General features: G+C 38.5%; 1 protein-coding gene across 3 annotated transcripts in view; it reads left to right on the top strand.

The window, feature by feature from the left end:
• The window catches only part of tinc (transmembrane protein tincar), a 444,623-nt gene that overhangs the window by 412,118 nt on the left and 12,520 nt on the right, over positions 1 to 19,985 (top strand). For all 3 annotated transcript variants that reach the window (XM_083143184.1, XM_083143185.1, XM_083143183.1), the window contains 2 exons: positions 17,072 to 18,200; positions 19,525 to 19,696. In XM_083143184.1, coding sequence (XP_082999310.1) covers positions 17,072 to 18,200; positions 19,525 to 19,696 — 1,301 coding nt within the window. The remainder of the gene's footprint in view (positions 1 to 17,071; positions 18,201 to 19,524; positions 19,697 to 19,985) is intronic.

Below are 19,985 nucleotides of genomic sequence, written 5' to 3'. Positions count from 1 at the left end.
ACCTTATAAAACTGATCTCATATTTCTGTCATTTATTTAGTTATTAAAATTATAAATGTAATTAACTTAAATTGAACAATTGAAATATTAAAATGTGTACTTGTTTAAACCCTATTTTGACTAACCACGCTAAATCATAGAGAATTTTAATTCTCATTTTCCTTACCGAATGTGTTTAACACATTTTATTCATAAAAAATACTAAAGTCTATTATTGACTTACACTATTTATCTTTTGTAGTTCACAAAAGATTATTTCCATCAGTTCTCTGCAGGCCTACAAAAATCTGAGGAAAATTCCTTGCGCGCAATTTATATTCATCACCATTCCCTTTGTTCACTATCCGTGAATACAATAATATTAATTATTATTATTTTTGCGCGTTACTGTACTTGTTGTTCATTATTATGAAACCTCGATGTCTACGTGTTATAACTAATGATTTTAGTGTGGTAATAACTAGTTTTACACTTCCGTGCAATTATTAAGGGCTAAACAATAATATTTCACATAATTTTAGTGTTTGTTCGTTTAAAAAAAATATTTGCAAGGTGTAAAATTTATTTAGTGCATAAGAGTACTGAAAAGGAAGTTACGTACAGGGTAAAAGGTATGTTCTCACTCATTCACTCCTGACTGTTCCTGTTCTTCATTCTCATCATCACCATTTACATTCTCATCGCCGCTACCGTGTTCCGAAGCATAGTATTTCTTCAATCTCTGGACCGAAATTGAGTCTACTACTGTCTGTCCTCGTTTTGTCTTATATTCCACTTTGTAAACATTGGGATTTTCTTTTGCTATAATTTTACAAGGTCCTTTATATACTCCCGAAAAGCATTTAGCGGTGTGTACACGATGACTGCCATCGTATACTAGAACCAATTCTCCTGGTGTAAATTCAATGGATTGATGACGTTTATCGTAGTACTTTTTTGCTTGTCGGTGGCGTTTCTGTAGACTCTCATAAGCTGCTGCTCGTGCTTTTTCGAGAATCTTGAATCTCATCTCGTTGTTTACATTCACACTGGGCGTTAAATGTAGTCCGCTCTCCCAGACTAATCTAGGCGTAAATCCATGAAGAAGAAAAAATGGACTGTTCTTCAAATTCTCCTGGTAATTAACATTGTACGACCACACGGCCGATTGCAAGTATAAAAGCCAATCTGTGTGTTTTGAGTTCACGAAGTTTTTCATAAGTCCCTGTAAAATAGCATGTGATCGTTCCAATAATCCAATTAAATTGTGATTAGCTGCTGGAGCGAATTTAAGTTGGATTCCACATTTCTCCGATAGTTCTTTAAATAAACTAGCTGTGAATGAAGTACCTCTGTCTGTATCTAAATGAGACGGACATCCAAAGCGTAAAATTACATTTTCAAAAAGGAAGTTAGCTGCTGTCTCACTTGAAGTATCTGCTACTGATTGAGCAATTAAAAATCGAGTACCATGATCGATTGCACTTAGTATATATTTATGGCGAAGCAAACCACTTGGTGGATACGGTCCGCTAAAATCTAAAGCGATTCTATCGAATGGTTTCTGTGAGTTGAACGTTAAAAGTTCTCCATATGGCGCTCCTGTTATGCGCTTATTCTGCTGACAAATTACACACTCCTTGACCATTTTCTGAATATGGTTCTTCATAAATGGAAAGTAAATCCTATCCAGTGCATTTTTGTATGTTTTTGTGAAGCCGTAATGCGCTCCTCCAGCTGGTAAACTATGTAATGTCTCAATGACAGTGTTGCGAAGTGACTTCGGTATGCATAATAATTTTTTAGTCGTAGCTCCCAGTTTATGTTGTCTATAAAGAAGTCCATTTTCCATAACATAATAGCAAGCTTGCCTCTGCAGGGAGGGGCTGGGTGGGTTGTTGCCCCCCTCGTCTTCTAGTCCTTCCAAAATATTAATGATATTTCCAAAATAAGAATCCTCTCGTTGGTGTATAGCAACATCAATTGTCTCATCTAACAATAACAATGTACGTGGCTCTGGAAGCTCCTCGTCTTCTCCCTGTGGATCATGTTCTGTTTCTCTGCTGATAGCATCCGCCATATTTTGTGTAGTTTTGCAGTGAATTGGCGTAAAATCGAACTCGGCCATCAACGTGTACCATCTAAATAATTTGTTTGAAAGTTGCGTTGAGGAGCGAATGAATGTGATTGCTTGGTTGTCGGTAAATAATTCGAAATGTCTCCCAAGTAAAAAGAATCTGAATGACTTAAATGCATATATGATTGCCAACAATTCTTGCTCGATGGTTGAAAGTCGAGTTTCATGGTCTTTTAACACTCTACTGCAATAGGAAATAGGCTGAAAATCACCGTTCGCATTCGGTTGTAAAATCACCGCGCCAATAGCCTTACTGCTTGCATCCGTATATACCCTTACTTCTTTTGATGGATCATATGCCATTAATACAGGAGCTGTAAGTAAAGCCTCTTTCAACCTCTCAAACGCAGTTTGCTGTTCTTCCCCCCAGAGAAATTTCTTCTTTTTTCCTATCAATTTTTGCAAGGGAAGTGCCATCTCGGAATATGATTTTAAAAACTTCCTGACATAAGATGTTAATCCGAGAAATGTGCGAACTTGTTTCACAGTTGTCGGTGTTTTATATTTCTTGATAGAATCAATGATTTTATCATTGATCCGATAGCCAAATTTTGAAATTTTATGTCCTAAAGCAATAATCTCAGTGTAGCCGAAGTGACATTTTTCTATTGCAAGCTTCAATCCCGCGGCCTGTAAACATTGTAACATTTTCTCCAGAGTTACGAGCATTTCTTCAAAGGTATTTCCGAAGCAAAATAAATCGTCCACATAATGGGCAAAGTGATTGGGATCCAAATTTGAGCAAGCAAGGTTATGAGAATGATGACTCAGTGAATGAATGTTTTTTCCGATGTTCTGCAAGTGCATTTATTTTAGCCTCAAGATTCTGAAATTGCAAAACTAAATCTGACTCATGAGACTGGAGTCCCGCGTTCGACTGTAATTGATCAAGGTCTTGTTGTAGTGCATTTAATCTTTCCTCGATCTCCCGATTAGCCTGAGAATAACTTATGTCAACATGATCATTGACCGTGCGCTGCAACGTGATAGCTTGCTGAGTCGGCATGTAGGCTAGACTCGATTCAGAACACGACAGAGCTTTCATTGTCTCACATTCAGTTTCTAGAATTTTACGTTTTTGCACGAGATATTTGAATTGTTCAACATTTTTCAGGTCTCGTAACATTTCATGCACTGAATCATATTCCCTGTTATAAACTTCTTTCATAAAGTTAGGTTGTAAACCCCCGCTTATTTGCTTAATTTGCTCACTAGTTTCCATGGCAGGATCTAATTTTAATAACAATAACTGCTTTTCTCTCACATATTTTGAAACAGGTTCATTTTCCTGATGGAAGCGTAATCTGATTTGTTCCTCTAATTGAAAGGTGTCCCCCGGTTCCGTAAATTCTTCCACAATTTTAGTTTTTAAAGTTACAAAATCTATATCCTGTGCTTCCTGAGTTCGACTCCAAGTATTGAACCATTCCAATGCTGAATCACCCAAAAATGCCGGTAGCATTTGCCTTTTCTTTAAGTCATTCCACTCATTAAGAATAGCTAAACTTTCAAATTTGTCAATGAATTTTAATACATCCTCGTGAATGTTACCTTGAAACTGGATAGTTTCGAGAATGTCGGGGTGGATAAATCTAGATTGCGCCATGATTCTATGATTAGCCTATGCGCAGGAAAAATGCTTGATTAGCTTAAAATTAGCACTAAGTTGCTTGTTTACATTTCTCATCCCCCCGTGGCTTTGACAGGACATTATCAGCAATCCAATTGTTTATTCTCCCGGAAATTTGATAAGTTAGTTCAACAATCGCGTAACAGAGTGACGACAGTACCGAACACATCTTTAAAATATTTAACCAACCTTTATGCAACATCCTAATGTTAATTCTCATCTTTTCACAAGCCAATCGCCGAATAACCTAGTTAAAACTCTACTCTTGTTTATTTGCACCTTACCGCGTAGCATATTGCTAGGCCTACCTTTTGCTTTCTTTTCTTGATCTTTGGTAACAATTGATAATTAACACAACGTGAAGCGCTAACAAGTGAAAATTCCGGCGCCATATCTCACGTACGTAATTTGAAAAGCTAGAAGGCTCTATTATTTTCATCATATTTCGGGATGAAATAGATGAAAATCGCAGTATTTCACGTACTGCAGTGTTTTCTCAACGCATTTGCAAAAAATGTATGAGAAGCCCTAAGCAGCCTCCACCACGTAACGCAACTCCCATGCTGCGTTTGGGATCGAACCTAGAACCTCTAGATTTAATTGGGTGATGTAGTTATTTGTTATTCATCTCTCAGATGGTTATCACTCGCTTGGCCTAAATGTGACAAATGCAAGAGGTTACCTTTTAAAGGAATGGCGATAGAAATTAGTTTAGATTAGATATGGGTTTTATACTCTCCATGACTGAACCGATATGGATTGGTTAAGGAAAGGATATTACTTGCCTTACAAATATATGGAGATTGTTCCTAGCTTGTCCTCTCAACTATCACTTGTCTCTTGTCACACACCATCGTCCAATAGTCGTTCCCCACTTTGCTCCTCTCTCACAATCCGTAGTCCTTATTCTCTCTCGTATTCTCGTCAACTGCTCACACCTCCTGACAATTCCAACACTCACCTCACGTTTGCCTAATTGCTTATTCTGCATTCCTTTCTCTGCTTCCTGCTATCCTAAGACTTTATACTTCTTACCCAATACCTTGGGTACGATACGAAACATTTCAGGTTGTTGCCATTGGTTTTTGCGAGTTTATATGCACCATCTGGTGACTCAGGTTGAGTTTTTAAAAAAATGATGATTGTGAATATGGCGTGGATGTAGAGTAAAATTAACATTAGTTTTTACTTGACGTGATGTTCGTTCTGCATGTTCGTACTACTCAAACTTTTTATCGATTCCTGAGAGCCATCTGTTGTTTTGTGGTCGATTACGCCTAATGCTGAATATTTATTTCCAACTTCGAAGGTGGAAATATACAACTTGACCAATTCTACACTTATTGTGTTCCACGAGAATTCTCGTGGAACGTAGGTTGGATCTCCTCACAAATTTGAACAAAACAACTGCTCTGGAATGTAGTTTTTTCTACTTCAGGCTTTCCTTCCAATGATTCGGTAGAAGTTATTGCATAAGTGGGGAACTGAGCAAACTGTTATAGTTATAATACTATTACACTTCAGAAAGTTCCACAAGAACCTATATAGATTTGTTGAACACCCCGGACGGATACACCTATGTAATTTCCAACTTCTTACCTAAAGAAAAATCAGCAATGACGCTGTTTTGATGATAGATATTGGGTGTATATTATTCTCATCTGTTAGGTCCAAAATAAGGTAATTAATGAATATTACTCTCGCTTATGGATTAACCAAACTATCTCACGTGTGTTATTCACTCAAAAATACAATAAATTTATACAATAGAACACTGTGGTTTTAAACATTTAATAGGACTACGAAATTTTTAATTTTAATCATCTTAGAATGGATCGTCATATCAAATTAAATCGCCATCTACACAAAAAAATTCAATTATCTAATTCACCTATGCGCAGGTGCAAACTAGACCATCTAATACTTCAGTGCCCACTTTATGAAAAAGCAAATTGGTGGTCAAGATAGGAACATCCTCACCAATTTCTTTATCCTCTTGAATTTCAACACCAGATAGAGGAATTTTAGATATTCATTACATGCATTTTTTTCAATAACTACGATTGGGTGCCAAAACTGGGGTGGCAAGAACAATTTTCTTTCTCTTTGTAGATAAGGTTTAGCATTGAGAGACCATAGTGCGGGGCAAGAGTGGCAAAAAGTATGGGAGCAACTACTCCCACGCCCCCCTTCCAATCGCCGCCACTGATTGTTTTCCATGTTGTAAATGTAGACCCATAAGAAAATATATTTATACAATAAAGTATAATGTAAATGTAGGCACATAAGCAAATATGTTTACACAATAAAGTATAATTTACTGCCCAGTTAAGGTTAACATGTAAAATAGGCATAAAATCATAAAAAAAAGGTGAAGAGCTAAGGATAACAGGTTGTGGTAGGTACTCTCAGATTTTGTCACCTAATGAAAATGTTTTAAATTTCTTGCGAGGGCAAGAGCCCAGAATTTCCTGTTATGAAAGCTGGTGTGCCTCAATCGAGATTATTTTGTATACATTAGGAACGGAAGTATGCTTCATGGAGGAAACTACTAACATGCTGTATCAAATATGACGTCATTCATTGGGGGTAAAAGGATTAGAAAGAAAATATAACTACGTTGTTATGCTGACTCGTTGGAATGTGCTTCGCTTCCGGGAATTTTCAACATCAAAGAAAATGAAATGAAATATACGCCGTGGTCTTCTCGGATGACAGAAATGTCAAGACAGCCGTTGGTATCTCCGCGTGGCGTATGTTCGACTGAACAGGCGAAGCAAGAGTGGAGTGGAGAGGGGGAAATTGTGAGGACTTGTCACAGTGAAATCTCTGTGAAGAAGAAAAGGCTCCCTGGCTTCGATATCTTCTACCAAGACACTTGGCTGCAGTCCAGGAACAACCTCACGTGAATCTTGTTTTAGTCTTCCAATCTATCCAACACTCCGGAAGCAGTGAAAGGCGGGAACAGTTTGTTTGATTTTCTTGAGGCGCCTGTTGCCAAGTGTAACGCTCGCTACAACACCGGTGCTCTTAGAGCTATAAAATGTTGGATTGGTGAAGACTTCGTGACCATATTGGTGTGAAGAACACGTTTAAACACCTTGAACAAGCGGATTAGATCTATAAGAAGTGAGCACTTTCTCTATTTTCATATGAATTAAAAGGTTCGCACTCAGTCAGGAAATGGAAATCTGTAGCGTGGTATGTTGTAGAGTTTTTGTTTCTTTCACGTCAGTGGTTAGTTGAAATCCTAAATATATATCTCCACAGCTTTGCCCTGTGTGCATGTGCTATTGAGTAAATTTGTTACTAATGAGTGATATTCAAAGAACAACTTCCCCCACAATTCATTGCATCATATTTCGGGCAAACAGGGTCGCCCGCAGTATTCTTAAACATGCCGGGTAAGCATCGAGCGTATGTGGTCTTTGCAGAAGTGATTCAAGGTAAGATTATCGTGATCATGTGAGGAATGTGTAGCTACTTTTTACCCTTTCCGAAGCCCTGCAGAAACCATGAAAAGTGGTTCAATGCAAATTCTCTCTCTGTATAGGCTTCTCGTACGCTTTCCTTAACACAGCGAATTGGTTTGCCCGATTTATTCCCAAAGTACACTGCGTGATGACGTCAACTTAAATATCATCTATTGAGAAGGGTGATTGGGTTAACAAATCTGAAATAAACTGAATAAGAAATGCGTTGCCCTATATGAATGCAATGTAAAAAGACAACACTTCTATTTTTAAAGCTGCGAAGATGTTCCAGTGATGAATTTGAGGCTCAAACCCGTGGTTTAGGTCGCTCAAGATATGAACATTCCAATACACTGACTCTGAATGCAACTTTTCATACTTTTGCGCTTAGCTAAGCGACAAAATTCCTCGAAATAACATCGAAATTAGTCGTGGAACATTAAACTGTAACATCGATGTTTGTCGAGTATAATTGTAGTTGTGTGCCGTGCTAATTAGTAACATGTGGTTGAAATTATGAAGTTACGCTACGTTAGGCCAACTCCGAACGAACTTCTGAAATGCGGAAAATAGGACAACAAAATAGAATGGGTTGTCGCCAAGGTGAACATGTGCAGGTTGGCACGTTGAGTACTTTTTGTATGACGTAGGTTAATGATGGCCCTAACGAAGTTCTACAAAACACCAGTTCGAGAGTTTCTCTTTAAAAAAATTAAGCTTTCAAAAATAATTCAATGCAGGTTAACATAAATTGCACCAGCTGTAAAAGAAGTTATAATGCTATTATTCTTTAGAAAGTTACAGGCCTACACTTGATGACGGGATCATTCGTTAAATATATCCCAGACGAACTTTGTCGTAAATTGATTGGTACCGTCCACAAAGATACATCAAATTGTTTTCAAAACGTGGCGGAGTGTTTAGAACAGCAGCGCGCAACAACGCCAGGAGTCCCAGGTTCGAATCCCGGCTTGGGCATGGGTGTTATTTGTGAGTGTACCTTCATTAATTTCATATCCTCATCGTCGTGATTAGCCAAAGGTGGAAGAAAAGCGACGCTAAATAACAAAAATCAAACTGGTAAGAATCTCTGTAGCAGTGTCAGTATGATTCCATTCCTTCACAATATGAATGATGTAGAAGAACTACCTGAACAATTTGTCTGGTATCATTTATGTCTTGACTGCCGTGGGAAAGTACTTAGATTCGATCTTAGGTTGGATTTTTTTTCGACATAACATCCCTGTGGCTCACCCAATCTCTGATTAGTGGGGCAAACCTAAGAAGGTAGACACCCGGCAAGTTATGTTGATCACATAGTATGGCGAGATCGAGAATGTGTGGGACCCTACATCCACACCCTCTGTGTGTTTTCACAGCACGGTTCAGTGCACCAAGAAAATTACGCTGAGATTTTTCCTTCTCACTACATGAAGCTGACCAATAGTACCTTAAAAAGCACGAAAATGTTAAATTCTAAAAACTATAAACCTTGAAAATGCAACGAAACACGTTGAAAGAAATGCTGTGACAAATTTCTTCTAATACTTTCCATGTAGCTTCCGTTTCAATGGTAAGGAATTATAATATCCAGCCCAAAATAAGTGTCGTTGTAGAAGGATACGTCCATCTTTGTTATTGCCAGTGTATCAGTAGCTCTTGTTTCCCCGAGCATCATCATTCAGTTTCCTTGCTTGATATGCATAATGATTGCTTGAAGGAGATGGAACATGCAGATCCATGATGTTGCTGCCATCTGTAGGCTGAATACAGAATGAGAAGGATACACGACTTGCCTGCAAGTTAAAAGAAGAAAAAAACACTCTCGGCAAAGGGGCATGTGAGGAAGCGGGAGAGCCATATTTGTTGGACCGAGGCTTTAAAGGGGATGTATTGAAGCGGAACGTTTAAGCTGTGCTTTCTTCATTGAATTTTACTCAAACGCTTGTGTGCTGATGCTCATAACTGCATGAATGTTAATATTAAGTTGTTTTGTTACTCAATCGAATAGGTACATGAACGTAACACAAGAGGTTTTGTGAGAGGATTTCACTTTCCGATTCTGCGTTTTAGCTGGAAATATTCATAATTTCTGTTTGAAGATTTCTTAACCTTTTCATTCAAAACTTAGACTCAAAGGAACAAATTTGGACTGAAGTTAATTTCTTCAGAATGTTGTTTGTTACACGGAAACAAATATCTTCAAGTGTTAGTAGTACAACGTACTCTGACTGTACAGTGACGGACACTGTCGGGTTGTAACGATAAAAGCGGGGTATGTGTATTCTGAAATGCTTGCTTCCTTGTTGCCTAATAAGTGAATTTTTCAATAGCAGATTCGGCTATCTCTCCCTTAGAGCTGCGTTACACACAAAGCGCAATGCAGGAAGCCAATATTCAAGCTCTAGGGCTTCCCATTATTATTGTTGCTGCCGACTGTACGGAGACTACCTTTTTCTGAAGTCACTCAAATGCCAGTCTCACAGTACCCTCTGCAAACTATGCATGGTTGCAGGTTGGCGTGGTTCTGGTGACTTGACGCACAGCCAGTATGGATAATCTATGGAGTTTGTGTTCTGTGTCAGATGAAAGTGGTGAAGGTAAGAAAGTAGAAGAAAAGTGATGCACAATAAAACAGATGCAAGAGGTCTTTCTTATTAAAACCTACACATTTTTATACTTACATATTGGGATATAAGCGATTCGAATGTACAATTGTAGGTCAAAAAGGGACTAGATAGTACGTGTGATGATTTCCAAGTAGACAGATTGAAATTACTGGAAGTAAAATCTCAAGTGGGAGGAGATAAGTTTTAAAAGTTTACTGTGGTTATTATTTTTTTACGTCGCTATTCTGCCTTTTAGGCTAGTTGCAGTGTTTCGCTATGGTAAATTTCTAGCAATGTTTTTAGTTATAACGTTGCACAAGTTTTACTTCATTAAACGCAATAGGTTGGAAGTCAGTGTGATTGATACTATCCACATGCAATTTTGATAGTTTCTTGCGGAATAAGAATCTTTCATTTTTCAAAACCCAAAGAGAATAACTGCTGAACCATGAATAAACTGGACATCCTAATTCAGCTTTTTTGAGAGGAATTAGTAGTTCCAATTCACCCATGTGTTGCTCGTTGAGGAACCACTCAATCAATAGTCATATACCAGTTCATCATTGTGAGTGTACAATGAAGTAGTTTTTCCTCAAAATACCTTGCTATTGTAAGTTATCTTCCAAGTAGGGTTGGAACCACTGAACCCCATTTGAGAGTTATAGAAAACATAAATCATGTCCCTTTGTATTTGGACGCAATGCGTAGTTCTTTTGTCGGTTGGTGGAATGGATGAGAGGCTTCTCCAGCAAAGATTGCTGCTTGCATTCAAGAGTCCAGGTAGGAAAATTGGGCCCTTTTCTTTGCTGATGGTTTGTGTGCTTCAGAATCGTAGAAGAGGGTGAGGGACCTCTGAGAATAAGTAGGGAAAGAATAAGACGGCGAATCAGAGGGGGCAGAAGGAGAAGAGATAGGAATCGGGAAAGGGCGAGGAAGATTAAGGATTGAGAGAAGTGAATTAAAGCAGGAAGGGGATGGTGGGGCGGAGGGGAATCGAAAAACGATATAAGAGAGGGTTCCCGAAAGCGTCTGGTCTGGTGCATCTACACATGTGACTCACGAAGTTCCAGTTTGTAGAGTAAGCAAAAAAAAATCAAGTAATCCAATGGGAAATTTAGGAGAATGCCTTGATTTAAGGATAGCATTGTGTTGTTCCTATCGTTGTCGTCGTTTCCTGTCTGATTTATCGCGAGTGGAGAATCGATAACATTAATTCCCTGTATCTAGCAACACTGTTCAAGAAGATTCCTAGTTTCCACACACTTGAGCAGAGAAGTAACGTGGTTGTTGTTTGTATGAAAAGACAATCTTCAGAAAACTATACTTCAGTGAACTACCTGCACAGTAACTGCAATAAACTTTGACGAATTACTAGCTGTTACTTGATTCCCTCGTTGTAAACATATGTGCAAATTAATAGTCCAAAAAGACATACTACAAATAAATGACCACACATTTTTTTAATACTGTTCCGTCGTAAAGCTGAAAGTCGTCGAAATTAACTTCCATAAAAGCAATGATCCTATCGTTAATCTTTGCTTACCTTTTTCTCGGGGATATTTACATGGTGTCCACGGAATTCTTTATGGAGGATTCGAATTAAAGGGAATACTTAAGATAAATGGATAATATTAAGTTACTAAGATAATTATTTCATTGTATTAGTCATTGCTGCTTGTTTTTAGACTTGTTTTAATATGTTCCATCTATTTTTGCCCATGAACTGTCCTCTAAAAACGCATATGTTGTTAGCCACACACTTCTCAATTTATCTCATAAATGTCCCATTTCTTCATTTCCGTGCTAAATTTGCCCACACACACCACCCTAAAAATGTACTTCTACTCTCCCAGACTGAAATTTTGGATAACCCCCTGAGGAAAGTTTTCACATTCTTACTTTGCATACATCAACAAATAATCTCCTTCTGCCCCCCCCCCCCCCCCTGCCACATGCACTCTCCCAGGGCCACCGCTAGGAAACTCGAGGCAGTGTGAAAACTACATATGAGAGGCGCTTATATTTTGAAAAGTGGAAATACTAGTACAAACAACTTTCATTTCTCGAAAAATTTTACACTATCATTTATATTGAATGATTCATTTTTTTTTCCAATTTCGATCTATGTATCAGAAATACGCCAAAAAACGTATCTTAGCAATGTACTGCTCAGAACAGAAAATTTCGATGGGTTGAGCTTCAGCTTAAGAGCCTACTTCCATTAAATACCCAACCTTCCACATTTTTCCTAATGACACTCTTTTTTTAACTTGTGAATTTTCGTTACTTGATTCTTGAAAATCATTTGTACTTTACTTCCAAGAATCTCGCATTTTTGCAATTATCGCTTTAGTTAACGAGGCACATTTTGCTTTAAGGGTGCGATAAACTCTTTAAAAAAGGAAGAAAGAGTTAAATTAATGATGAGGTTCGGACGAAAGGGGGGAGGGGATAACGACTATAATGAACGTAGAGAAGCACTATATAGTTGCCGCCCTGCCGGCTCTCAGAACCACGGCATTGTCAAAGTGCCACCCTTCACGGACGTAATATTGTCAGTACAAAGGCAATCGTGCAGGTTCCTTTGAAATCTGCTGAAATCAGACGTAGGATTGGGTGAACAGCCTGGGGGAATGATAACGGGAAGTCCCTCGTTAGGCTTAAGTAGGAAACCCAACACATGGTCGCAGAAAAAGATTGTGCATTGTATGCTCCCTTCCCATTCATAGTAGAGCTTCGTTATTTGCATACGTCACCTTGCATGCGATGAATAAGAATACGGATTAAATCGCAGTCGTTAAAAGTACGTTTGGTTACCAGGTAATTGTGTTATTTCCTCTATTCAAAGGAAAATCTCCTCCTGCCAGAAATATGCATGAAACAGAGAATTCGGTCATTTGAGTGAGCTAATCTGTTCTTACATTTCAATGTAGGACTCAAAAGATATCCCATATCACGGTCGAAAAATATCAAAATGTACCTCATCTAACTGTATTTCTATGGCCGATTTAAATTTATAACACATATTTATCTTGTTTTCATGAAAGATAAAATAAGCGTTTTAAACACTCTTTCAATGTCATATTTTTAATGAATTTCAGCGTTGAATTGCTGGTGACACTGGCATACGCAGAATTTTTTTTCGGAGGGGGCTAGAATTGTAAAGGTGTATAATACATAGCTGATTTTTAAGGGAAGGGGATACACTATACTTTTTAATTACCACTTTTGACCTTCGTTGTTCAAAGACAAAAAAAATGGTAATCAGGCCATTTTAAGGGAAATTTGCTGCTTACGTTTGAAAATTTTTATTTTCTTAATTTCGGGAAGGGCTGAAGCCCCATCAGCTCCCCCTGCTTACGCCATTGTCTGGAGACACTATTTTTAAATCCATAACGGCACATTCAATGGTCCCGAACTTCTTATTGATAGGCAACACGTAGCTCACGACGGAGTGTTTTCGATCAGCCAGCCCAAACTGGAATTCTCTGACAAATTCTCGGCTCGCAAGTTCAGCACATCACGGATTCACGGTCTTGAGTTGTTTTTTTTTATATATATATATATATATATATATATATATATATATATATATATATATACAGGGTGTCATTTTAATGGCGCCCACGGACCACGGAAACGTATAGAGGACATCAAAACAAACAACTTTTCTCAGTAACATTTCTCTCGTTGGTGCGTAGTTTCGGCGCTACAGCCGTTCAAAAAAGCCCGTTTTGCCGCCTGAATGCTGGCAACCACACACAACATTTGATTGCATTTGTGATGTTATATCCCGTCGTGAAGCGATGCGTTCCAGGGTTGCCAGGAACACATATATTCTGTGAAAAATGACATCCCTACAATCAGCCGCATTATGTACCGTAAAATAAAACGAGAAACCTAACAGGAAGTAAACAAACGATACGAAAAATGGTAGAAATAAAATAGAAATCAAGTGGAAGTAGTCATATCGAATTTTGTCTTAGCTTACATATCAAATATTTGAAAATCTAGTTACCAAGTTGGTATCTACAATTTAGTCTATCCACTTCGTCCTTCTGATACTAGTTGTCTGTGACACAGTGAATAGATGACAAAATATAAATGAAAGAACTCAATTCCAAAGGTAAGCAAAACATAACATAATGTATATTAAGGGCATTATGAGGCAAGTGACAAAAATGGTTGAAAATACAGGGATATAAATAGTAGCAAAACAAACTCTCCGACGACTGTGTTTATCTACGCACCGGATACACATGTAATAGTTTGCAACTCTGAACAGGGCAGTATATTCGCTACTGATTCATCATTAGATTCTTACTGTGGTTGTACGTGTTTTAGTCGTAATGTAACAACGTAAACCTCGGATACTCCGTTATCACCACAAAAGTACCACAAGGCATCTGGACTCAAACCTGTAGATATCAACCTTGCAACGAGATAAGCAAATTTAATTGACATGTAGCTGGGCGTAAACAGCCAAATGTAAGTTGTAAGTACAATAACATTTATTGTTGTTGATATTTGACATGTAGGCTGAGTTAAAATCCGACATTGACACTTCATTTTGAATACGTTTTTTTACCATTTCTCATACCGTTGGTTTACTTCCCCCTTCCCCTGAGATGATTGCTGATCTTCTGGCTGATAGGCTATCATGTTCGGTTTACTGGACGCGTTTCTCGCTTCGTTTTACAGGTAATAATGTGGTTGCTAGTTTGTAATTTTTCACAAAATTTGTGTGTTCCTTGCAACCCTACCGTGCGCTGTTTCGCCGCAGGAAATGACGTCACAGATACGATCAAATGTTGTGTTGGGTTGCCAGCATCCAGGCGGCAAAACGGTCTTTTTTGAATGGCTGTAGCGTCGAATTGACGCACCAACGAGAAAAATGTTACTGAGAAAAGTTGTTTGTTTTGATGTCCTCTACACGAATCTGTGGTCCGTGGGCGCCATTAAAATGACACCCTGTATATATATATACAAATGTATATTTGGTTGTACTGCAGCTTTTCAGCTATGCACCAGTTACATTTGTTTTACATTTCATAATTTTATAATACAATATTTTCTCTTACAATATAGTTGGTAAGTACATATATTATTTTCTTAGTCGGGTTCCTCAAAAGTGTTGACAAGGCGTGTACCTCATTATATCCTGCTTCTTTTAGATCTAAGAAATACTCACGCCTAGTTACATTAAGACGACGTTCAAATATAATATGATCAGATCAGGTGTTCCTTCAGTTGCACCACACTGACAGATTGGGGATTGCACAATCTTCCTAGCGTACAAGCTTTAGGGGGCTAGGGTGTAATTTAGTCGACATCTAAGAAGGCATGTTAAATACTTTCTTGAAAGATTAATATCTTGATACCAAGGTTCTTTAGGTATAAATGGCGGAATTGAATATATTTTTTCCCATTAGTCTTCCATGTAATTGTCCATTGTTTCTGCCAACTTTTCAACAATTCTGTTTTAGCATGTGACTAGCGCTTTTGCCACAGATTACTTTTGAAGTTGTCGAGTGGGATACATAAGTATTGCCAAGCAAATTGTCCATCACCATATTTTTTCTCTTTGTTTTAGCGAATGAGAGCCTTAACGTATTGGAACACAACGTCAAACAAGCAGCTGATAACCTCTACACCAGAGGACGTAAGAATCCATTGCTTAAAAACGCGTAGGACACAAGGAAAAAAGTAATGAAAATAGTTGTGGACATTGTACAAATTGTCGAGCAATACTGTGCATCCCACACCCACGCGACATATTGGCTGGCATTGGAGGCTAGAGACGTATTAACCAATAATATTGCGACTTTTTTTTCGATTTCGATCCTCTATAATCGGTAGTAATCGATAATTGTTTATGTAGCATAATTTTGTTCTGTTGTAATGCGTGAAATTTGCTTTTCTGGACGTGATCAAAAACACCATGGACATATTGTAGTGCTAACTATTAGGCAACTGTCTACTTTGCAAAACAACAACACTGGCTGGCGTGTGCAAATTCATGAGACATTTACAAAATAAATTGTGCACTGAGATTCTCTCTGCCTGGAATTTAACCCATTGCTTCATTCATTGATTGATATATGTTTGTTGCAATTGTGTATTTTGAGACTACGTACAAGGTTGTTTTATTTAAACCTATAATAAATGAAATCGTGAAAGATCTTAATTGATAACCTACTCTGCCTTGGTAGTGAGGGTGATAATTCTTCAATTAAATTGTTTCTTGGTTAAAACAAATAAAATATACTTAAAACACAGAAACAGTCCTTAAAATTTTTTTAAACATGATTTGTCCAACTTTCTTTGCAAGATTAAACACCTGACTTGTTGAAAAAAAAGTAACTAGCATAAATATTTTTTGAAATGCTGCAGAACTTCTGAACATTAAAAAAAATTAACCCATGGCTCGACAGCCCTCGAAAGGCCCTGGGCCTATCTCCCGACTGCCAGTCTCCCTCCCACGATCCTACCTAGAGGTGTGGAGATCTTCAACCAGTAATGGGGTGACATGGGGTCAGCATGTCGTACCCCCAGCCATTGTAGGAGATTTCCGAGACCGGGTTATGCTACACACTCGTAGCTCTCAAATTTCCTCACGATGGTGGGTTGCCACCGGCCCTATACACAGACAGAGAACCCAGAGACTGAACCTGGGCAGACTCGAACCCATGCCGTCCCGCAGTCGGAGCCCAAAGCACAATGCCTTAGGCTGCACGGGCACGGAGGACGACGCTTCTGAACATAGCTTTGTTAATATTCCACCAAATAAGCCTATACGTTGTTTAGTGATTAGCCTGAGGGCAGGGATTATATATGTAATTCTTGTTGAAGAGGTTAAAAAAATACTGTATAACAAGAAAAAACAAAGTGAGTTTCGTAATACTAGAACACTGAATAATTACAGTATACTCTGTATCGTAATATATTTTAAATATCAGTTTTAATTTGCCTGTTGTATTGTATTTTATGTCAATTCAACTGCAAGAAAGAACATACCTCACTAGAAACTCTGAACTTTCGGGGCAAGATCGTGAATCGAAAGCACAAGTAACCACAAGGAAACTTCTGGTCGTGTCGTTCAAAGAAAATCCACTTGGTAGACAGTCCATCAAGTGGCTGTTGTGCCGTGAGTTTATTTTAATCTATGTGCATGCTCTAAAGTGTAATTTATCATTAAACATTTACATTCCCATTTGTAATGGCTGTCCCATTCTCTTTGCAGAAGACGTTTGGAAGACAGATCTGGACTTCATGGTGATTCATCGAGACCGCCTTGTTGTATTGAGCTTCATGACGTCAGCGATCAACGTCACGATACCACTATTCACAACAACACCAGCTCCTTCTGCGGCAGTAACCAAAAGCCTTGCCCTTCAACCTGAAGAATGGGGTCCCGTTTCTCCGGAATTCATCAACTACTCCTTGGCACTCTTAGTCTACTCGGTTAGGTACCCATCTGTTTTCTGGAACACGAACAAGTGCTTTGGAACTCTGTTCTCCTTCCAGCTGATAGCAAATAGCCTTCAGAACATGCTTGCCTTTGCTGGGATATCTGTTCTGTATAAAGTTCAAGTGTTCGGACCAAAAGAAATCCTCCATCGTCACGAGCCTTTCCTGCTCAATACCCTTGTCACCATTCTTCTGTATGTTCTCTCAAATGTGCTGGTATTGTCGTCTAGTCTTGTGCTCTACCTTTATGGATATTACAAGTTCAATGCCTTCTTGCTGCAGGAACGAGAGAGGAGGGTTATCACTTTGAAAGAAGGTCGACCTGCTGGGTGGGGTTACTTCACACACTGTGCTGCCCTCTGTGTTCTCCTCGCCATTGCAGTCTGCAACGCTCCTCTTTTGTATGATTATACAATCGTTTACAGAGGTAGCCTTGACGGCGCTGTTCTGTCCTGCGTCATCGGAGGTATAATGCACCTATTCTTGTGGATCGTTATATGGCTCCTGCTGACCGTTAAACAGAATTGGATCTTCAAACTGAGAGTCACCGTGGGTCGTGCTGCGGTTAGGTCAGCACGTTCCGTCAAACTAGTCACAGATGTTGATCTCTCTTACCACAGAGGGGAGGCCAATACTCCTTTGCTTGTCGTTGGCAATGGAAGGACGTATACGGTCGCTGACAACTCACCAAAGAAAGCCATAATGAGCGTCATTCAGAAGGCAGCCCTAGAGAAGAAAGGCAATTCGGATGATGACCAGATATACTGGCTCAGGCCTAAGCCTCCATCACCAAAGAGTTCTCCAGATTCGGACAGGCTTGCATGGTTGAACAGGAAGATCTCGTCGTCATCGACAAAGCACAAGGTCACCTTTGATGACAGCCTTGTAGGTGGAGCTCCCAGGTGAGTAAATTTCTTGAATTTGTTTGTTGTAATCGAGACTGGGTACAAATTCACAATGGGTGTGAAACATTATGCAGTGACCCCCAAAATACTGTAATTTTTCGAGAGTTTGCATTTTTTGTTATGAGTTATTTTGCCAGAGCCCCTGTAAAAATACACAATCAAGATTCTATTGGCGATGTTTGACTTCATTTGTCTGTGATGCATTTGGACTACACATGCTAAATATTGTTGTTGGTGAATTATGCAACTTCCATGTATTCACAAACATTTAAACCTTAATGCAATTAAATAATAATAATAATTTTCAGATTAATTCATTTATTTACATGGAGTAGGTCCACTTTTTGTTGAATGTCCCAAAATATATAATGAAGACAAATATATTGAGTATTTGTGTTTGCAATCAATTGTCATTGTAGTAGATTTTATTCAGATACGTTTTTTAATATTGAAGTGATACTGAAATGCTAGCAAAATATATGTAATACCCAGTGTGATATTTAAGAAATTTCTAGTGGGGGGAAATTCTACTCACTGTCTAGGGACAGCATGAGATAATGGCTTTATGCCATATAACATTTCCCCCATGGATAAAATTTATCAAGCAGAGGGGGGACACAAGTACCCAGAGGGGGAAATCCCCCATCCCCCATACAAATACCACCCTGGTAATACCTCACGCTAAAAGCTCAATAATATTTTTTGTTGCATTCAGAAAGATCACTTTTTCCAATGTGATGGTTTTTATGGTATGTTTGTCAAATGTTGGCATTTTATGTAAATATCTGAATGCATTGCATTGATCTTATCTAGTGAGATACATCAGTAATTATTATTATTATAATTATAATTTTGAAGCCTGAATTGCTATAAATAATTACAATATTGTTGTGTGGATCTGCTGACGTAAGTTTTTGTGGTGTTGATCTACGGGATGCAGGAGAAAATAAAACAGGGAAGGCTTTGAAAAAATAGACAATATCTGCAACATTTACATGTATAATTCTGTTCCCATAAAGTGGCACACTTTGTAAAGTTGAACAGTTGAAGTATGGGCCACTTTGTGTGAACAAATGTGTACATCTTCTCACAAAATTGCAGATTCCCCCCCCCCCCCCCCAGATACTATCTCATAAATATGCAACTATGTTTGAGTTTTTAGTCCGCTTTATGCAGAGGCCTGGACATAACAGTTTAAAGTGGAAACTGAACCACTATGCATGCCTCCATCAGGTATCAAACGGGGACTCCTTGATCAGAAAGTGATGATGTTACCACTATTGCAGAGGCCCCACAAACTTATTCTTGTTTGGTTTTGCAGGAAACTTCGTTCAATGGCAAAGTCACCAAAAACTCATGGGAAAGGGAAGAGATCCCACAAGCTAGACAGTCTGTCCGAATCGGATGATGATGGAGATTATGCTACTTTGAGAGAACTTCCACTGATGTCACTGCCTGACCAAAGTGATGATACAGCATCTGAAGAAAATAAGGTAAACAAAAAAAGTGTTCAGAAATTGCTTTTATGAGCTAAAATAAATTTTGCACTGACTATTTCTTCATTTAACATTTGCAGATGCGTTTTTCTCAGATATGTATAGTAGTACTGCTGATAGTAGCACCTGATCATACCATCAAGCCAAACATTAGAAACTGCAGACAGATGCTGTCAATGATATTCTTGAGAAGAAGAAAGAAAACACCATGTCAGGATACTGATGTGTGTCCAAATTGTAATTGCACAGTACAGTCACAGACACTGGTTTGTAGCAATCTCATTGA

Source organism: Lepisma saccharinum, chromosome 21, assembly GCF_977018435.1.
Source record: "Lepisma saccharinum chromosome 21, izLepSacc3.1, whole genome shotgun sequence".
Classification (NCBI taxonomy): domain Eukaryota; kingdom Metazoa; phylum Arthropoda; class Insecta; order Zygentoma; family Lepismatidae; genus Lepisma; species Lepisma saccharinum.
Note: the sequence above shows the minus strand (reverse complement) of the source record. Positions and strands in the feature narration are given on the sequence as shown.